At 38.1% G+C, this 17,456-nt stretch overlaps 1 protein-coding gene across 1 annotated transcript in view; it reads right to left on the minus strand.

The window, feature by feature from the left end:
• Positions 1-1,620: 1,620 nt before the first annotated feature.
• ESR1 (estrogen receptor 1) overlaps positions 1,621-17,456 on the minus strand; it is a 159,776-nt gene continuing 143,940 nt past the window's right edge. Inside the window, 4 exon segments of the mRNA XM_039707365.1 lie at positions 1,621-6,586; positions 6,589-6,800; positions 8,399-8,582; positions 14,987-15,120. Of these exon segments, the coding sequence (XP_039563299.1) occupies positions 6,465-6,586; positions 6,589-6,800; positions 8,399-8,582; positions 14,987-15,120 (652 nt within the window). The 3' untranslated portion in view covers positions 1,621-6,464.

A 17,456-nucleotide genomic window follows, 5' to 3' on the forward strand; every position in this document is an offset into this window, starting at 1 on the left:
GGAATGGCCCTGAGAAATCTTCTTTAGGTGATCCAGCTCTGAGCCAGGAATTGGACTAGACAGTCTCCAGTAACACATTCCTGGCTCACTGTGACAACACTGTGATGCCGTGTTGTTGTGCCATGCTGCAGAAAGAGATGGGCAAAAGAATATTAACCTCAGGCAGTGAGCAATCCCAGGCAGCATGTTACAGCTCATTCAAATTGTTACAGCTTTTGCAGAGGTAAGTATGTTCAGACTTTATCTGTGCAGTTTTTCATTTAGGAGTGCCATATTTTTATTTTGCAGGAATGTTCTCCTATCTAGCTGCTTTTTTTTAGGTCAAGTATCTAAATTCGGTATTATGTACCAACTGTCTTCTTAAGCCATTTCACCATGAACTGTAAGTGTTCATTTGGTCCTGTGGTTAAAAAATTGTATAAAGCCATGAAATGGTGTCATATTTTGAATCAGCGTTGACAATTATTATTATGAGAACACCTACATGCAAAATTTCTTCCTATTACTCTGACCTTTGTGACCTTTGACTTCTGCCCTTTGTGGCTGAAGAGGCAACTTGCAGTCAAGTTCTTTGTTATGGAAGTGTATTGCAAAACAATCACATTATTTGGAACCATTGTTCAGTTTTACTCAGCGCTTAAAAATCCTAACAGTCCCCAGCATTCTTTTAGAGTCTGAATAGGTTATTTGCTTTTAACAAGCAAATAAGGTGAGATTTGCATGAGCAAAGTATATTGCCTGTGTTGTCTTCATCATGGAGATGATACTTGGAATTGAGGTAACCATCTTATAATTTTTTCCCTTCAAGTTAAGTGCAATGAAACATCCCATGAAAACAAAGCGCTTTTGCATATATATTCATATAAGAAAAGAACCTATAAGCCAATAGTCCTATGTTGAACCAGCATGGCACAGAAAATACATTAAAAATAATCAATATAGGGACCATATTCTCTCCATGTTACTGATAAATATATATACTACAAGTATTGAAATATGTCAGTATGTATGCCAATGCAATAGATTACTAATTTGATTCTTTGCAAACACCGAATATGATTTTGAGATTGTTTTACAGAATAGAGTTGAGTTCAAAGGGGTCTTATGTCAATAAAAGTATCTTCCATTTCTCTTCATCACTTCCTGATGGCTTAGTCAAGACAATTTTTTTTTCCTGAGGACTAGTTTTGCTTGGGAAAGGAGTACTATTTACCTTGATATAAACTAGCTCATGGTAAGTGGCAGCCAACTATAGAAAGACAAATTCACACAATTTTTCTCTTCTGACATAATCTATTTCATAAGTCTAAATAAGGAAAGTAACCAAAATACTAAGAACATTAAAGCACATAAAGTACTAGGTACTTAGCTAACTTCCCTGGTGTCATTAGGATTACTAGAGACTACACCTAGCTTTTTGTTGACTCTAGATATGGAGTCTCTGATTATTTTCAGGGAAAGTGAAGAAACTAAGAAACAGTTTTCACTTTCATTTAGATGCACACAAACAGACACATTCTTATTCTTTTAAAAACAGTGTACATTTTGCTGTCCACTAGAAAACAATAAGCAGAGAGGCATATTTTTAAAATATTCAAAATATAACAAAATTAAACAATGTGTTCTGATTAATTCTTTATTTTCAACATCAAATACATTGATAAAAATCTTGCACCAATCAGGTAGCCTACCAGATTTTTTATTTAGACTTTTTTAGAACTTTTTTAGGTGCAAAACAAAGAAAAAATACCTCACCAAAACCAAAGACATCAATAATTTCATATGCATCAGTGAAAGAACAGAATACTTTGACAAATACATTATGACAGCCGAGCCTATACCAAAGAAAGGACTTTGCATTGACAGACTACATAGTGCACACAAAAGCATTGGTTTCATAGTACATACAATAAGGTAATACATAAAGTGGCTTGATAATGCAAGTCTCATGACCAGCAGTCTATCCCTTCCTTTTTCAATGGGCACTTTCTGAAGAAACAGACTTCTAATCATAGGCACACAGGATTACAGAATTTTCTAATTTGCAAGATGGCAGCATATCTTTTTTGTTTGATTTGTTTAGATTTTTGTTTGTTTATTTTCTTTAGGCACGTTTGAATGCAAAAGAATTTAATACCTCTCTAACACAGTGCAAAACCCTTTATGGGCAACAATCACTTTGAAAACAACTTTCAAGATATAAGGCTACCTATCTTTGAAGAATGAAAGGGAACTGTGAGTAGAAAGGGTAGGACATTAATATTGGGAAAACATTAATTTTAAACTCTCAGATCAATTTGAGATTATACTACACTTGCAGGTGACAGCAAAGAGTGGTTTGTATTAGGATACCACTGTTAACATCACCCTTCTATTACATGTGTTGACTTTCTATCTGTAAAGCCATATCACAGTTGTAGATAGCATTGAAAACACCAATCCCTTTATTCAAAGTAAGAAATGCACTTCACACAAGTTCAGCTGAGAATGCCTTATATACAAAACCCAGTATCTGTAGGTTGAGTTGCACTCTAATTTTAAAGCAGGAAATTATACATACAAGAGGGGCTTGCCATGTTCTTACCTAAGCCTGCAATAAGACTAAAGACCTACTGAGGCAGAATTTTTATTTTGTTGGTAGTTTGCTTTTTTTTAAACATTTGGCACAGGTCTTAAGGAATTAGTTGCCATCAGCTGAAGTGGATGTATGCTCCAGTACAAATCCTGACTCATATGAAGGGGATGGTTTGGGGGTTTTTTTGTTTGCTTTTTTTCAACTCAAGGTCCAGTGATTGGCTGACAGTCCTTGCAATATCCTTGGGAGCTGAGTTTGGAATATTTCCTTAATTACACTTTTAAACCCCTCAGTGTAGAGAAGGAGAAAAATCATCAAGTGATGTCACTGAAACATAATGGTAAATTTATCACAACACACACCAATAAACTTTCATTAAACTATTTTACCCGAGTACAAATCTTACTACCCCAACTGGGAGTTTTACCTGAGACAAAGTCTGCAACACTGAGACATGGCTCAAACCACTATAAACCAGAGTAGCTTTCACATATTCAAACACCACATATTCTGACACCACTAGGTGCTACACATCTCCCTATCTCCTCTTCTACCTCCCAAGCTTTTTGCGGTACTTCAGTAACAGCCATGTTCTCAAGCAAAGCAAATTCATCTGGTCTATTTATGTTTGCCTTGTGCTGGTATTACATTGCCTATGTTTCTAGAGGGTTTCTTTGTTTTTTGATGTTTTTGTTTTTTTAAAAAAATCCATGTACAAACGTTACAAAATAATTATTTTGTTAGCTGTCCAGAGACATCACTATGAATGTTTTGGTAAAAGCATAATTAGCTGCCTTGAAAAGTATTCTTTCATTTTTTTTTACATGCTATATATTTTTATGTAATATCCAGCACCAGATATTCAGGTAGTACTGGTTTGTCAGCTGCAAATATAAAGTATATATGTATATATATATACACACATAAAATAGCATCTTGTGAAATAACAATTACCAAATGTCAGGCACAATTGTTTGCATACACGAGAGCATCATTCAGAAATACATATGAAAAAAGTTACCATTTTTGTATCATAGATTTTATTTAATCAATTGAATAGCTACATTCATCTGTCTGATATGGGGGCCATCTTTATAGATAACTCTGGGAATGTTACTATATTCATTAAGGTGCTGCTTCAATAAAAATGTCATTAAAAAGTTAATAATATGGATACTAAATCTGCCCCGAGGTAAATTAATGTATTACTGGGAATCACTCTTTCTAGGTTGCCCTTCACTTTTGTCACCACAAACATGGGAGGACTGGATGAAAGATAAATTGCTTCCTTGCAAGGGCTGAGCCCAGGAAAGAATTCATAATTATTGTGAACTGACTGATATTATTCTGTATATTCCAAGACACATTATGACACCCTTCTGACTGCTGCATACCACTTCAAATCATGCTTTTCCATCTTCACTAGGAAAATCTCATGAGTGTAAAGGTACTTGCCCTTTATGATACCATCCAAATCTGACCCTCTGTTGTGAATTGCTCTCCATGAACTACCTTTTATCCTCTAGGCCAAATTTACACTTGAATCAATGTAATGACCTACTCTGGGATGTGGGAAGGGAGGCATTCATTTAAATCAATTTGCCTTCCAGCTTATGAGCTTGATCTGTGTGTTCTAGCCTAGAGAACAAGTTGCATGTACATTATTTAAAGAGTAGCTCTAATGCACACTGGGCTACAAGTGAATGATGGTGGTGTAAGCACGTGAATTAAACTACAGGGATTCCTGTGCTCCATTCAGATCTTAGCCTGCACTCATTTCATGGTTTTTCAGGTTTACCTCTGAAAACCAGCTACTAAAAAACCCAAAATTTCCATTTACTTTCATGACATGTAGGAGCCCTCAAAAAAGCCCTTAGGTACCAAATAAGCGCTCGCACACACACGCATACACATACACACATGCTTTTACTGAACACACAAAAAGACAAAATCTTCAGCACATTCGGAAAAAAATGACACCATAATATGCATCAAGAAAAGGCCTATGAACTTACAGTGACTGCTTCACATGTTTAGGCTTGCACAGTTTTCGAGGAATCTTCTCAAACATTGGTAGCATGTAGCTTTAGGCTTTCAAACTGCTCATGTCCTCAGATATGTACATTAAACTATTATAGACACCATTATGTACATTCACTAAAGAATTGAATTCTTGACTTGAAGCATAAACCTGTCCTATGCCTTGCTGCCTTCACAGCTGCTGCACACAGACTCTGTCTGTGTGACAGGGAGCGTAATTAGACATAGGCACTCCTGTATGGCATTACTTGCACCGTTTCCTATATTTACTTTCTACGGGATATTCCAATCAACATAAAGGTTTCAGCTATAGTAAAAATATCCCTGAACCATTTCACTAGCACTGTGGCCAGCTGGTGTGAAGCAGCCTACACATGTGCTAGGAAACAACCTCACTGGTAGGGTGGTTTCTTGCAAACAGCTGTTGGAATAGTCTCTGTTCTGTGCTAACTCCCAATCTGCACCTGTCAATCAGAAGTGCAGAAAGCACAGTCAAAGTTTATCATTACATTAGTAAAATAACCCTGGCATATGTAATAATCTCATTCCAGTACCCAGCAAAGTTCCCTGACATTTAATTTTCTAGCATAGAGTGAGTCAAACAGCAGCACCAACTCCTACTTTGGATAGCATACCATGTGGAGTTCTTCAGTCTCTTTCACATCTTATTGAAACTCTTGATGTCAGTGGACCTTTTGTATATTTATAGTTGGTCTGAAGAATCAAACTGATCCTTATGAATATCCTTAGGAGCTACAGACATGCATGGAGAAAGATTCATCTTTCTGGACATGCAGTCCCAGAGTCTACACCATGTGTGAGGCTCATTGCCCAGTGTTGGTGTCACAGGTGAGCTGGCTCTTAACAGTAATTTTGAAGCATGCCACAACAAGAGCCAAAGAATGCCAAGGCAAGGAAAAACCTCTACTCTGACTGTGATACTAGCCCTCCCACACACAGCTAGACCACACTCTGCTGAGCAGGATGGGACCATCCCACCCTGCTGTGCCAGTCTCGCACTGGCATCCTCACCCCTTGCTTTGCAGCACAACAAAGCTCAGGATAGGGGGAGGGAATTTTTGTAAATAGTGCTGGATCCTGTATGTGTGTGAAGACCAGATGATTTTTGTAATAATCTGGTCTGATTCAAGAGTAATTCTCTATGTTATCACTGTTTGCCACGTTGCCCTGGATTTACGCTTTTGGGCAACAAAATTATTTAGCTTTCTAGGATCAGACAAGATAGCATGCATGCAAAGCAATTAATCTAGAGGATATGGTAAGGGTACCTAAACGTTTGGTCAGAATGAGGTTGAAAGGGAGTTTTCTTGTGATGCAAGCCAGCGAGGTAAAATACTATAATTCTCATACAGCAGTTCCTTTATACTCTAGGAAGAAAAGAGGCAGGAATCTAACTAGACTACCAAAGCAGTCCCTTGCAGTGCAGCCTCCCTATGGCACACTAAGATGCGAGTCAGCTTTCTCCTTACACTGCCCAAGAAGTCATCCAGAATCTCCACCAAACTGCTTCAAAGTTTCAAGCAAGTAAAGGACTAAGTGAGCTCAGGATTTTGGATGGCTATTAACAAAGACCACCACTCTTGAAGATACCAATATGCATGGGTGCTATGGCCTCTCAATTTATAGTAAAATGAATGTATGCTTCAGATGAGGACTTAATTACCCAAATTACATGCAAAATTAAATTAAAACACTACAAATTTTAAATCAAGTTAGCCAGACAATCCTTGCTGGCTGTCCATGGCAATGAAATGTCTTCCATTTAGGATAAGCAATCAATTTAGGCAAGCGCTTGACAAACACTCATATGGAAAATGCTGGTGTCTGTTCACTGGAGTGTTTTCAAAGGTGGCACTGCAGATGAAATGAAGCATGAGCTAGGTAGAACACTGCTGGGTTTCTCATACCAATGTATATGCTGACTTCCCTTTATATTGTATTCTGCATATTCTCCTCTTCTTTGCTGTTTACATAAAAAGACTGCAAGGAATGAGATGAAGCTGGTGCAGTGGTCAGCTGGCTTCGGTTCTCCTCTTCCATGGGTGCAGCACTCCTGGCTGCTGGGGCGTGCAGTCGGTGAGCGTCCAGCATCTCCAGCAAGAGATCGTAGAGTGGAACTACGTTCTTACACTTCATATTGTACAGGTGCTCCATTCCTTTGTTGCTGCGGATTGTGATGAAAAAAGTTACTTTCCAAATATGCTATGGGGCAAGGCGGGGGAAGCTACCAGCTAATAATATTTGCTAGGTTCATAGAAATCCTGTCTTGTACCAAACAACTTAGCAGAGCATTTACTGTACACATCTGCTACAGTTAAGCAGACAGCAGCACCTTCAAAGAATTCTGCAGATTTCTGTAGTCAAGAATGTAGCAGACTGTTATACATCTGGAATTTCCTTAATTGCATAAATTCTTTTTAGAGGGGAAAAAAATGGTTCATTAACACAAGAACAAATAAACTCTATAAAATGACAAAACTATAAAGTGAAAAAACCACATGCACACATCCCTTGACTTTTCCTCAAAGATCGGTGTATCAATTCAGGAGGTAAAATCTCTATGTTTAAGCTTTAGTAGCTATGACGTATTGTTTACTCTAATTTAAATTGCATTAGCTGAAATAATAAAAATCTGTGTAGCAACACCTTCTGTTGTTTCATAATAATAAAATCTATAGCATATCTTTGTAGAAATTTATCCTGTTAACACCTCATCCACTGAGCAGTTACCTTAAGAGGTAATTTGGAAGAATCATTTGCTGCAATTACTAATAGTGCGTCGGGCAGCTCACCTCTGATTAGCAAAAGGCATGGTCCTCTAGACTGGAATTTAGTAGATCTGCATTTATCCTCATCCATACAATTCACATAATAATCCTAAATCTCCTTTCTAAATTGATTTGCAATCATGACGCTTGTGAGAAGTGGCTACATAGAAGTGACAGTTTTGTTAAATCTTATAGGAGACTAAAGTTTGCAGAGCTGGACTACTCCTACATTAATATTCTACTCAGTACTTTCCATATACCTGTGTCCAGGACTGGGGTCCTCATCCTGAGAAAAACTTGGACCTCTTAGAACAGGTTCAGAACAAGGCCACAAAGGTGATCCAAGGGTTGGAGCACCTCTCCTATGAGTAAAGCTTAGAGAACTGGAGTTGTTCAGGATAAGAGAAGGCTCCTTACACAAGCCTTCCAGTAGCTAAAGGGGACCAGAAGAGAGCTGGAGAGGGACTTCTTACAAAGGCATGTAGTGACAGGACAAGATGGCTTCAAACAGAAAGAGAGCAGGTCTAGATTAGGCAGTAGGAAGAAATTCTGTATTGAGAATTGTTCAGAAAAATTATGGGTGTCCCATCCCTGGAAGTGTTCAAGGCCAGCTTGGACGGGGCTCTGAGCAACCTGGTCTAAGTGGAAGGCATCACTGCCCATATCTGGAGGGTTAGAACTAGATCATCTTTAAGTTCCCTTCCAAACCAGACTATTCTGTGATTCTATGGCACATACAAGATTAAAAGCAGATACTTTCTATCAAACTAGCAGCATGATCAAACAAAAGGGAAAGACAACTAAAAGGGACAAATGGGGTAAATATTTTCATATGGATTTTTTTGGGTTGTTTTGTTTGGTTGGTTGGTTTTTTTGTAACAGCCCTTCACACAGTTTGCACTCCCACCTGTGAAGGAAAAGTGTGCATGTGCATTTGTGACACCTCTCTTGCATGTGCCCAGTACAGAAGTGCTGACTGTGTGCTTGCTCTCACCTCATGTGTCTGATGTGAGAGAGGATGAGGAGGAGCTGAGCCAGTCGTCTGTGTTGCTGCTGCAGAGAAAGACCTGACTTAGCCATTAAGTGTATCAGAGTATCTGTGATTTTGTCCAGGACACGGTGAATATAATCTTTCTCTTCCAGAGATTTCAAGGTGCTGGAAAGAAAAGTGTACACACCTAGAGTAGGAGGGAGAAAGAAAAGAAACAAACCACAGACAAAAATTACTTTGGTGGACTCACAGTCACCCAAGGTATGCCCTGTGCTGCCTCTTAAGCTGTGTTAAGCCACAGGATCTGACTGTGTGCCAGCTCTCTTGCTTGGTAGCCATGTCACTGCTCTGAATGACCCTGGAGTATGGATTTGGGCACTGTAGGAAAAGCAGGAGGAGGAAGACATGCCATTTTCCTACTTGGGTCCCACCAAGGTCTGTACCAGGTGCTGGGTGACACCTGCAGCCCCTACCTGTGGGCTGTGCTCTTCTGGTCACTTGGCTCTGAAACCTTCAGGAGATGCTGTTCCCCTTGAGAGCTCTGCAATACTTACCAACCAACCCAAGCTTTCAGCAGCTTTTGCCATTTCCCCTGCTGCTTAATATTTGATTTTTAGTGATTTTTCTAGTCAATCTATAACTGAATAATGTTACTACAAAACATGTAAACAAAACCAGGGATTGTTTATGGATGTTTGCCTCAATGAAATACTCCCAACCAAGTAAAAGCCTTGACAGGTGTGCTCCTTCACCTGCAAAACTGACTCTCCTTTAAAAACTGTGTCCAAATCAGCTTGTGCAAATTTAGCTGTCTTGAATAGCTTGCTGCTGAAAGTGAGCAGCCTGAAGATTTGGACCAGATAAAAATTTTTCCAGAAGACAAAACACCTTAAAACACCCTCTCCAACAGCCCCTCTACATCACCTACAAGAGTCTCTAAATCCAGGCATGAGAGCTTTTGCTGCTAGCAAATCTTGGGAGCACGAAGCACATCAGCTTTCAAAATGGGAAAGTCTAAACTATTTTGGGCTGTTTTATCTTGATTTTTTTCTGGACAACAACACACAGCCAATGTGAATCAGGTCACAACAACACTGGGCTGCCAAAAGAGAGCTGTTGCATTCAGCATCAGTTTTAAAATCTTTTGGACTGAACCAACAACTCTAAACAGGTCATAGTGCCATAATCCAGTCCTGAGGCACCAAATACAACCAAACTGGCTGCACCATAGAGTGTTCATCGTCCTTTGTCTATAACAGGCTTGACAAATCCTGTGCTTTGGTCCTTCTGCATCAGCTTACAGATCCAAGAGACCTGGATTTTGTCCTTGGGAAAAAATGGTTTCTGGAATAATTTTGTGTTTTTCTTTTCCTTAAAGCATCATGTATAGCAGAATATGGAATGCAGTTATTGCCATTAAGAATAAAAGATATACAGACATACACACCGACAGACATACATGCTATAGCTTGTCAGATATCTATGGTATAGCTTGTTTTTGCTGTTTGCAGCCTTGCTACCACTGGATGTGAAAATACTTTGCTATGCATCTGAGCAGTCACAGAGTTGAGAATTTTTAACATCTTGGCCTACCTCATCTCCTCACACCTTCTGGGTACTTTAAGGACCTGACACCTAGAACTACTGTAACCTACAAATAGTTTTTATGATTTTTTTTTCTAGTGTGCTAAAAAGAAAAGTAAAGGTGTTTGTGAATGTGAGTGTCTCTGGGAAAGAGTAAGCAAGAAACTGTTTTAAAAGACCGCAAGGACAACTCAAACATAGTACAACTTCTGAAAATTATCAGTCAGAGTTCTTCATTTTGGTAATGGGTATTGCTTCAAATTTGACACAAATAGACAGTACAGTGGCCTCTTTTCTCACAAAGCTTTTCATAACTATTATTATTTTTACTGAAATTCACAAACAGGTACTGGTCCTGGGGCTTTTCTTAGCTGAACCTTTCTCAGCTGACTCTGCACCACCGTCAAATATGCCTATTGACAATACAAAGCTTGATAGCTTAGCATGTACCTGTAGAGGCAAGATTCTTAAATATCACTGGCAGAGCACAATCCACTGGAAGGAAATATTAATCTCATAAATGCACAGTGCCTCCAGAGAAGTTTACTTCAGCCACAGGAACCTATTGTGCTCTTGCAGCAACACCCCATAACTTCCTATTACTGAAACTAGCAAAATAAAAGAATCTTTTAAAAGGAAATTTTTCTCACCTAGGTCTAGTCTAGAAGCTATTAAAAACTGTAAATCAAAAAAGCACTCCCCAATATCTGTAGAGAATTCAGGCAACTGCCATTCAATAACTGCCAAGGAAAATTATGTTTAGTTTTCCTTTCTACACGCTCACAGTGATTGCTCCTGCCCGAGGGCATTGACCAGTGATTGCCCAAAAAAAATGCTGGCTATCACACACTCATACACATCCAAGCAGAGCTTTCAAATGAGGTTGCAGAAAATTGCCTCAGCAAAGTGAAATTTAACAGTCTCCAAGGCCTTTCCAAGCCTAAATTCAATAGCTACTAGGTTGATTTCCAGCTCTTTCTGTAGGTCAGTGTTGTAAAACCTAACAGAGGCAAGAACAGAGAAAGCACCACCCCACAAGCAAGCAAGGCCTGTTGGTCCATGCCCATAACATGTACCAGAACAGGATCCCTCGGGGGCTGCAGTGCTGCCATGCCAGCCCTCGGCATACATTGATAGAATTTCATATCTCTCACCACATTTAGTGATATATTTGTTGCATGTTACTGTAGAAGACAATGTCCTCAAAATTTTTTCTGTCACAATAAACCCCAGTTTAAAGTATTATTTTACATTTACAGTTCAGGCTCACAGAACACCCAAGGCTCTTCTTCTTCCACTACACCCAATTGCTCTGAAGCTTTAGCAAGACAGGCTGAAGTATGAGGAAATTCATCTCTGTACCATGCATTCCTGGAATCATCCAGCCCACAAAATAAAAAATAAATAAGCACAATTTATCAGGAACTGAAAAACATCAGGAGAAAAGAATAACAAGCAGTCACGTGGAACAATGTATCAGGAGATCTCCTGTATTCATCAAATCAGCCAAATCTTTCCTTCTCTGTGGACTAACAAGCTAACTAATTAGGTAAATCAGCAGCTAAGGCAGATGTTCATGTCTACATCTTCACATCCAAAATGAAACCCTGTTGCTTTGCCACATAGCACCACTCCTCTTCTCCGATACACTCAAAAGTAAAACATCTGGCATCGTGTTGCCCTTTCATGATTCTAGTACCTATTTTCCAATGTTAAGTAACAGCTGAATGTGGTTTTCAAAAACACTACTTTGCTTTTTAGTCAGAAGGTTCATGGCTGCAGCTTTAAAGGGGGACCTTTAGGTTTGTTATTTAGATGGACACAATTACTTCCTTGTTGTTACAGACATGTTGTCACCTTTATATATTAGGAAAACTGTGGAAGTAGCATAAGCATCTACCTTGATTTACAAATAAAACCTTCCATCCTTTCTACATGCACTGAGAAAATGTAAAAAAAAAAAAAATTATGTTTTGTCCAAAACCACATGGAAAAGAAGTGTAAAGATATTAAACAGCCTTGCAAGATGTTGCAAAAACAGAAATGTCCAACAAAGGCCATAAACCACAATACTTCATGTGAAGAGACTTCCAGATGTCCAAGGATTTAATAAAGAAATGTTTGTGTACACTCACTGAATTAAATCCACACAAAGATTTAGAATGCAAATGCAGACTTCTTTTAAACACGAGATGTAGCATAATCAGTCCTATTTGTTTAATTAATCCACTTGTTTAAATCATTTTGGGATCAGCTGGTTTAATCACATGCATATGTAATGCAGACAGCATAATAAGCCAAAAATTCACTGTGTGTTTATCTGCTGTTTCTTTAGTGGAAGATTTGTGAATATTTACATATGCACTCACAGAAAGAAATCAGGTTAGGGTAGGTTTGGAGGTCATCTAGTTCATCCTCTTGCTCAAATAATGGTAGCTTCAGAGTTAGAAAAGAAATCAGGTTAGGGTAGGTTTGGAGGTCATCTAGTTCATCCTCTTATAATGTAGCTCAAATAATGGTAGCTTCAGAGTTAGAGCAAGCTGCCCAGAGCTTTATCCAGCTGAATACTGAGTACTTGCAAGGATTGAGATCCTACCGTCTTTCTGGCCAACCTGCTCCATTGCTAAACCTCTCACTGGGTAGAGTTTTGTTCTGTTTATCTGATCAGGAGCTCCCCTGCTGTGGTTTGTCTGCATTGCAGATTGTCCTTTGGCACCTCTGAGAAGGGTCTGTCCCTGGCTTCTCCATAACCTGTTCATCATCTCCATAACCAGCTGTTCATCAGCTATCTGAGGGCTGCAGTAAAACTCTCCTTCACCTTCTCTTTCCCTGGATGAACCAACTCAGCACGCTCAGCCACGTGCTTCAGAGCACATAATGTTTCATATCTGTCCAACACTTTATGAAAGGAGGCTGGCTACATTCCGTGAAGTAAAGCATCTCCAAAAGACATTTTAGAGGATCTATGCCAAACACTCACACAACTCTTACACATACCCCAAATTATGCTACTTGTTTCTGTATTGCAGTATAATGCCTCTTAATTTGCGCATCTTGAGAGTCTGATAGTCAGAAACTTGTATCCACATTCCCACTGTTTAGTTATAAAATTAGTTTGTTGTAGGAATACAAATACTGAAATGTACCTTTGTGCATAAAGATAATGACATTCAATATAGACATACATTCTGTGGCCATACATACATCGAGTTTACAGTGGTCCCGTCTCTCTTATGTGCAGAAGGAAATGTGCCTCTGATTATCACTGACTTCATTTGATATATTTTTTTAAAATTTTTTTTTTCAGTTTTTCTTTAGGCAAATCTTGTAACAAAAAATCCCATTAACACAGTGAGATGTGCTTATGAAGGATGGTTGGTGATGTCTGGCAAGGCTTTGTCTGAATAAAATATTTCAGTTTATGAATCAATACTAAATACAACATAGGCACAAAATTTCTCTAGAGCAGTATTTAAATTCTTCATGTTCAAGACATGAACATGTAATTTCTTTTATTCAAGTTTCCAGTTCTATTTTTTCTAATTGAAATTCAAAATTTTTATAAATCAATTACATATTCTAAATTTATTTAAGAAGGTAATTACCTTTGAATATATTAGCTAAAATTCTGGAGGAGCATTACTTTCCAGGAAGAATATTTAACTCTAGGAAATATTCTGTTATAATTATCAGGGCAATAAAAGGTAAATAAAATGTCAAACAGTAATTAAAATTGTCACATCCTGGCAATTAAGGTAAGAACAATAGCCCTTCATTCCTAATGTGCCACTTGATTTCCTCAAATGTTACTTTTTGGCAAATGGTTACAACCACAACAAAACCTGAACCACATTCATATCTCATAGAACATATATAGAGCATTTTACATTAGATTGTATAAATACATAATTTTGCTTGAACTTTGAGGAGACACCATCCAAGCTTCCATAAAGAAAAGTGCCTGATCAATAAAGCAACATTTGCTGTGTTTACAGTTAGCCTTTGATGTCAATATCCTAAATTTCTTTTTTCTGCAATTTGGGCAAATGATCTGTTAGACAACTGGATAAAATGGAAACAGAGCCCTCCACATCTGTTTTCTGTGCAGGGTGGTACCGTCCACAAGTTCAAATGCAACAGGAAAAACTTTACAAGTGGGTAAATCCTCAGCACTGGGAAACTATGGCATCTTTAGTTACCAGGTAACAGCTTAGCAGAGACTTGTGTCTAAAATTTTTTACTTTGGTGCCTACATTATTATTTTAGATGTCTATCATTTCCATGAGAATACCACGGGTCTCATTTCTGCATATAAAAACAAATTGTCTGGAGGTTTTTTTCTCATTTCAAACAGAAAAGAGTCCTCTGGTGTGCAACAGAAGTTTTCTGTCACAGGCTTCAGGTTAAATTTGTTTGTTTCAATCATCTCATGTAAAATTCAAATAATCTAACCTTACATATTTATATCTGTCTCTGTACTTACACTTTCTATCTAGTCATCTATTTTTGAAGTGTACTTCAGCATGGGATTTACAGCCAAAACTATGAAGTAAGTGGAAAATTATTACATCGGTTTTAGGTGCCTATAATTTAATATTGACTAAACCATGATAAACTCAATCACATTTTTGCCCTTATTTCCTTTTATTTTGCCATTGCCTAAGCACTGCAGTTAAGCATTGCCCTGTGTGCTCTTCCAGCTACTTCAGTGTCTTATAAGCAGAGTTTTAAGACCTGCCAACATCTGGTTCAAAGCACCTCTCTGGCCACTCTCCACATCAGCAGCACACAGTGTGTTGTCTGCTCACTGCATCCATTTCCTGAGTCCCATGTACATCACTGGATGGGTTCGATACTCCCACCCCTGCCTGGTGATCCTGCCTGCATATGTGTTGAAAACCCATTTCCATTGCTGCTGTCTCAAAATGAAAATGTCATTAAGGACAGCAAGCAGTGTCCAACCACATGCAGAAACTGACAAAATTGACAGCAAAAACCACGACTTACCAGAATTGAGCAGGATGATGGACTTAAGGCATACAAATTCCTCCCCTTGAATGTTCATCATGCGAAACCGAGCAGCAGTAGCCAGCAGCATATCAAAGATTTCCACCATGCCCTCTACACATTTCCCTTGATTCCTGTGTGAATACCATCAATGGAGAGACATTCAGTTTGAAGCTGTTGGTACCATGAGTTTTTCATCCCCTTGGACCAATACTTTCCAATTTGTTTTCATCAGCTCATGAGCAAGTATGTGACTTCCTACTGTGTGCACATTTGATATATGTGTGATTACAAAAGCACTGTTCTCAGTGTTCCAAGTAAAATAAATAAACTGTTAAGTAACATATTTCAAAAAAAAAATCAGTTTCAGGAACTCATCACATTACTGTGGTGGAACATTTTTAAATTGACTCAACCAAATTCTTATACTGAAGAAAAGGTTTGTTCAAAACTACACTTTGATTTGTGTGTATGTGTTCTGCTTTTGTTACTTTGCTTCCTCTTTCTTTTATTTTTTTCCTCTTTAACTGAAATGGTCCCAAATCTTTACATTTCTCCATCCCTAAATATTTGCACTTATTTCTAGCTGCCCGAGCAACCTTTAATGTTCCAACACACTTCTCTTGATGTTCAATGGCAACATAATCCCTCCATAAAGAACAAGCTCATTCATGAGCTCAAGAAGGACCTAGGAGGCCCAAATCATGTCTGTATGACTGATTAAAACTATCAGTTCACTCCACATATCAAGTAACTTTCTACATTGCAGCATTAAACAAAGCTGAGGTTTGGAACATCTCAAAGTGTTCATTAGTAATGGCAATTAACCATCTCCTTCTGCTCAGAGTACAAGGCATTCCCACTCACTAATTTTCATCTTGCCCACTCAACCTGCAGCTGAAGAATTAATGCAGATTGGAATTATTTTTTGTGAAAATTTAGTCTGCAGACCTTTTGGTCATTTCCATTGCTACCTTTTACAAGAACTACCTACTTCTATTAGGCCTTCCTGAGTGAAATTTTAATATCTAAGACTTAATGAGTGATCCGATCTGTTGTTTAGAAATATAATACTTTTTAGATATGGCTTTCATCAACAAAATTAGGAAGACCATTGCTACAGGAAAATGCAAAAGAAATTTTGAGCATGTCCTAATTTCTTTGTCACAAGAAACCTACCAGCATAGAGACATCTGCCTCAAGTCTTAACGCAGATGTGCTGTTGAGAACCTGTAGCTGATGTCTGAACCCACACCAGACCCTCAGACAAATTAATCTTCTGATTGCAGACTGAGAAACCTCTTTGCACTCTCCAAGGCATCAGGACAAGTTTCAGTACTTCTGATGCAATATATTTGCCCAAAACTACAGAAGGATTCATTTCCTCTCTATAGAGTTTAGCACAGAGGACTAGAATCCTTTAATAGTTTTGCATAAACTTAAATAATGCCCCAAAAACAGTTTGTTTAAGAATTTAGTATTTCAGGGTTTTGCAGAAAGGAAAAGCTTCTGTGGATGAAAAAAATGACCCATATGTAAAAAAAAAAATCTTCATGTCTGAGATATTTGTTTGGTTCCTAGAATCCACAAAACTATTGCAGCTAGCATTCAAAGAATTTCAAAATATTACACAGTCTAAACAAATTGCAAAATTTGCATGTCTACCATCAGAGGAAAAAAAAGAAACGGGAAGTTATTTGTAAAATCAGACTATTCAACATGCCTTACGGTGCCTCCTGAGACAGACATTTTGATAGCAAGTAAGAATTATTCCCAACCTCCTACAAAAATAGTTCAAAAGACTGTAGTTTACAAAATCAATATTCCAATCATGATTCTGTTGCTGACAAGTACAATCTCTGGACAAAAACCCATAATCCAACAACACATATTCCATGTGCCTAAACCAGTATGCGTGCCACTTTCCCATCAACTGAACTCATATGAGAGAGGATTCATAAAAATTATGTAAATTTAAGATATTTTAAATAGTTTCTAATCTCTTTTGATTTGCTATCTGCTGTGTGTGTGTGAAAGACCAGGCTACCTGACAAGCAAAAAGAAAAAAAGGTATCTCTGTGGGTAATGTACTTTAGGTGAGGTTATATACCCAGCTTTAGGTACTCATGTGTGCAAGGAATTACTTAGAAATTGCTGCTTTATTTTCAGAGGTAGGAAGCAAATCCAGCTCTACTGACCTCAATGGGAACTGCAGGAACTAAGTATCTTTGCTATACAGAGTTGCATTATTTTTTTATTATTATTTAGGCTACAACAATTATTTTCTTTGTCAACCCACAAGAACCTATCTGAAACTGGAATCTCCAGTTCTCCTGAATTGCTTCCTAACTCTCTAACATAAGGTGATAATACAATCACCTCTTCACAGTTACGTGTTCAGTTGATAGGGAGGCCTACCTGGGAAGCCTAGAGATCTTTCCTGAAGGACAAATTAGCAATAGATTTAACA

The sequence above is a fragment of the Passer montanus genome, unplaced genomic scaffold, assembly GCF_014805655.1.
Source record: "Passer montanus isolate IOZ18808 unplaced genomic scaffold, ASM1480565v1 scaffold2, whole genome shotgun sequence".
Classification (NCBI taxonomy): Eukaryota; Metazoa; Chordata; class Aves; order Passeriformes; family Passeridae; genus Passer; species Passer montanus.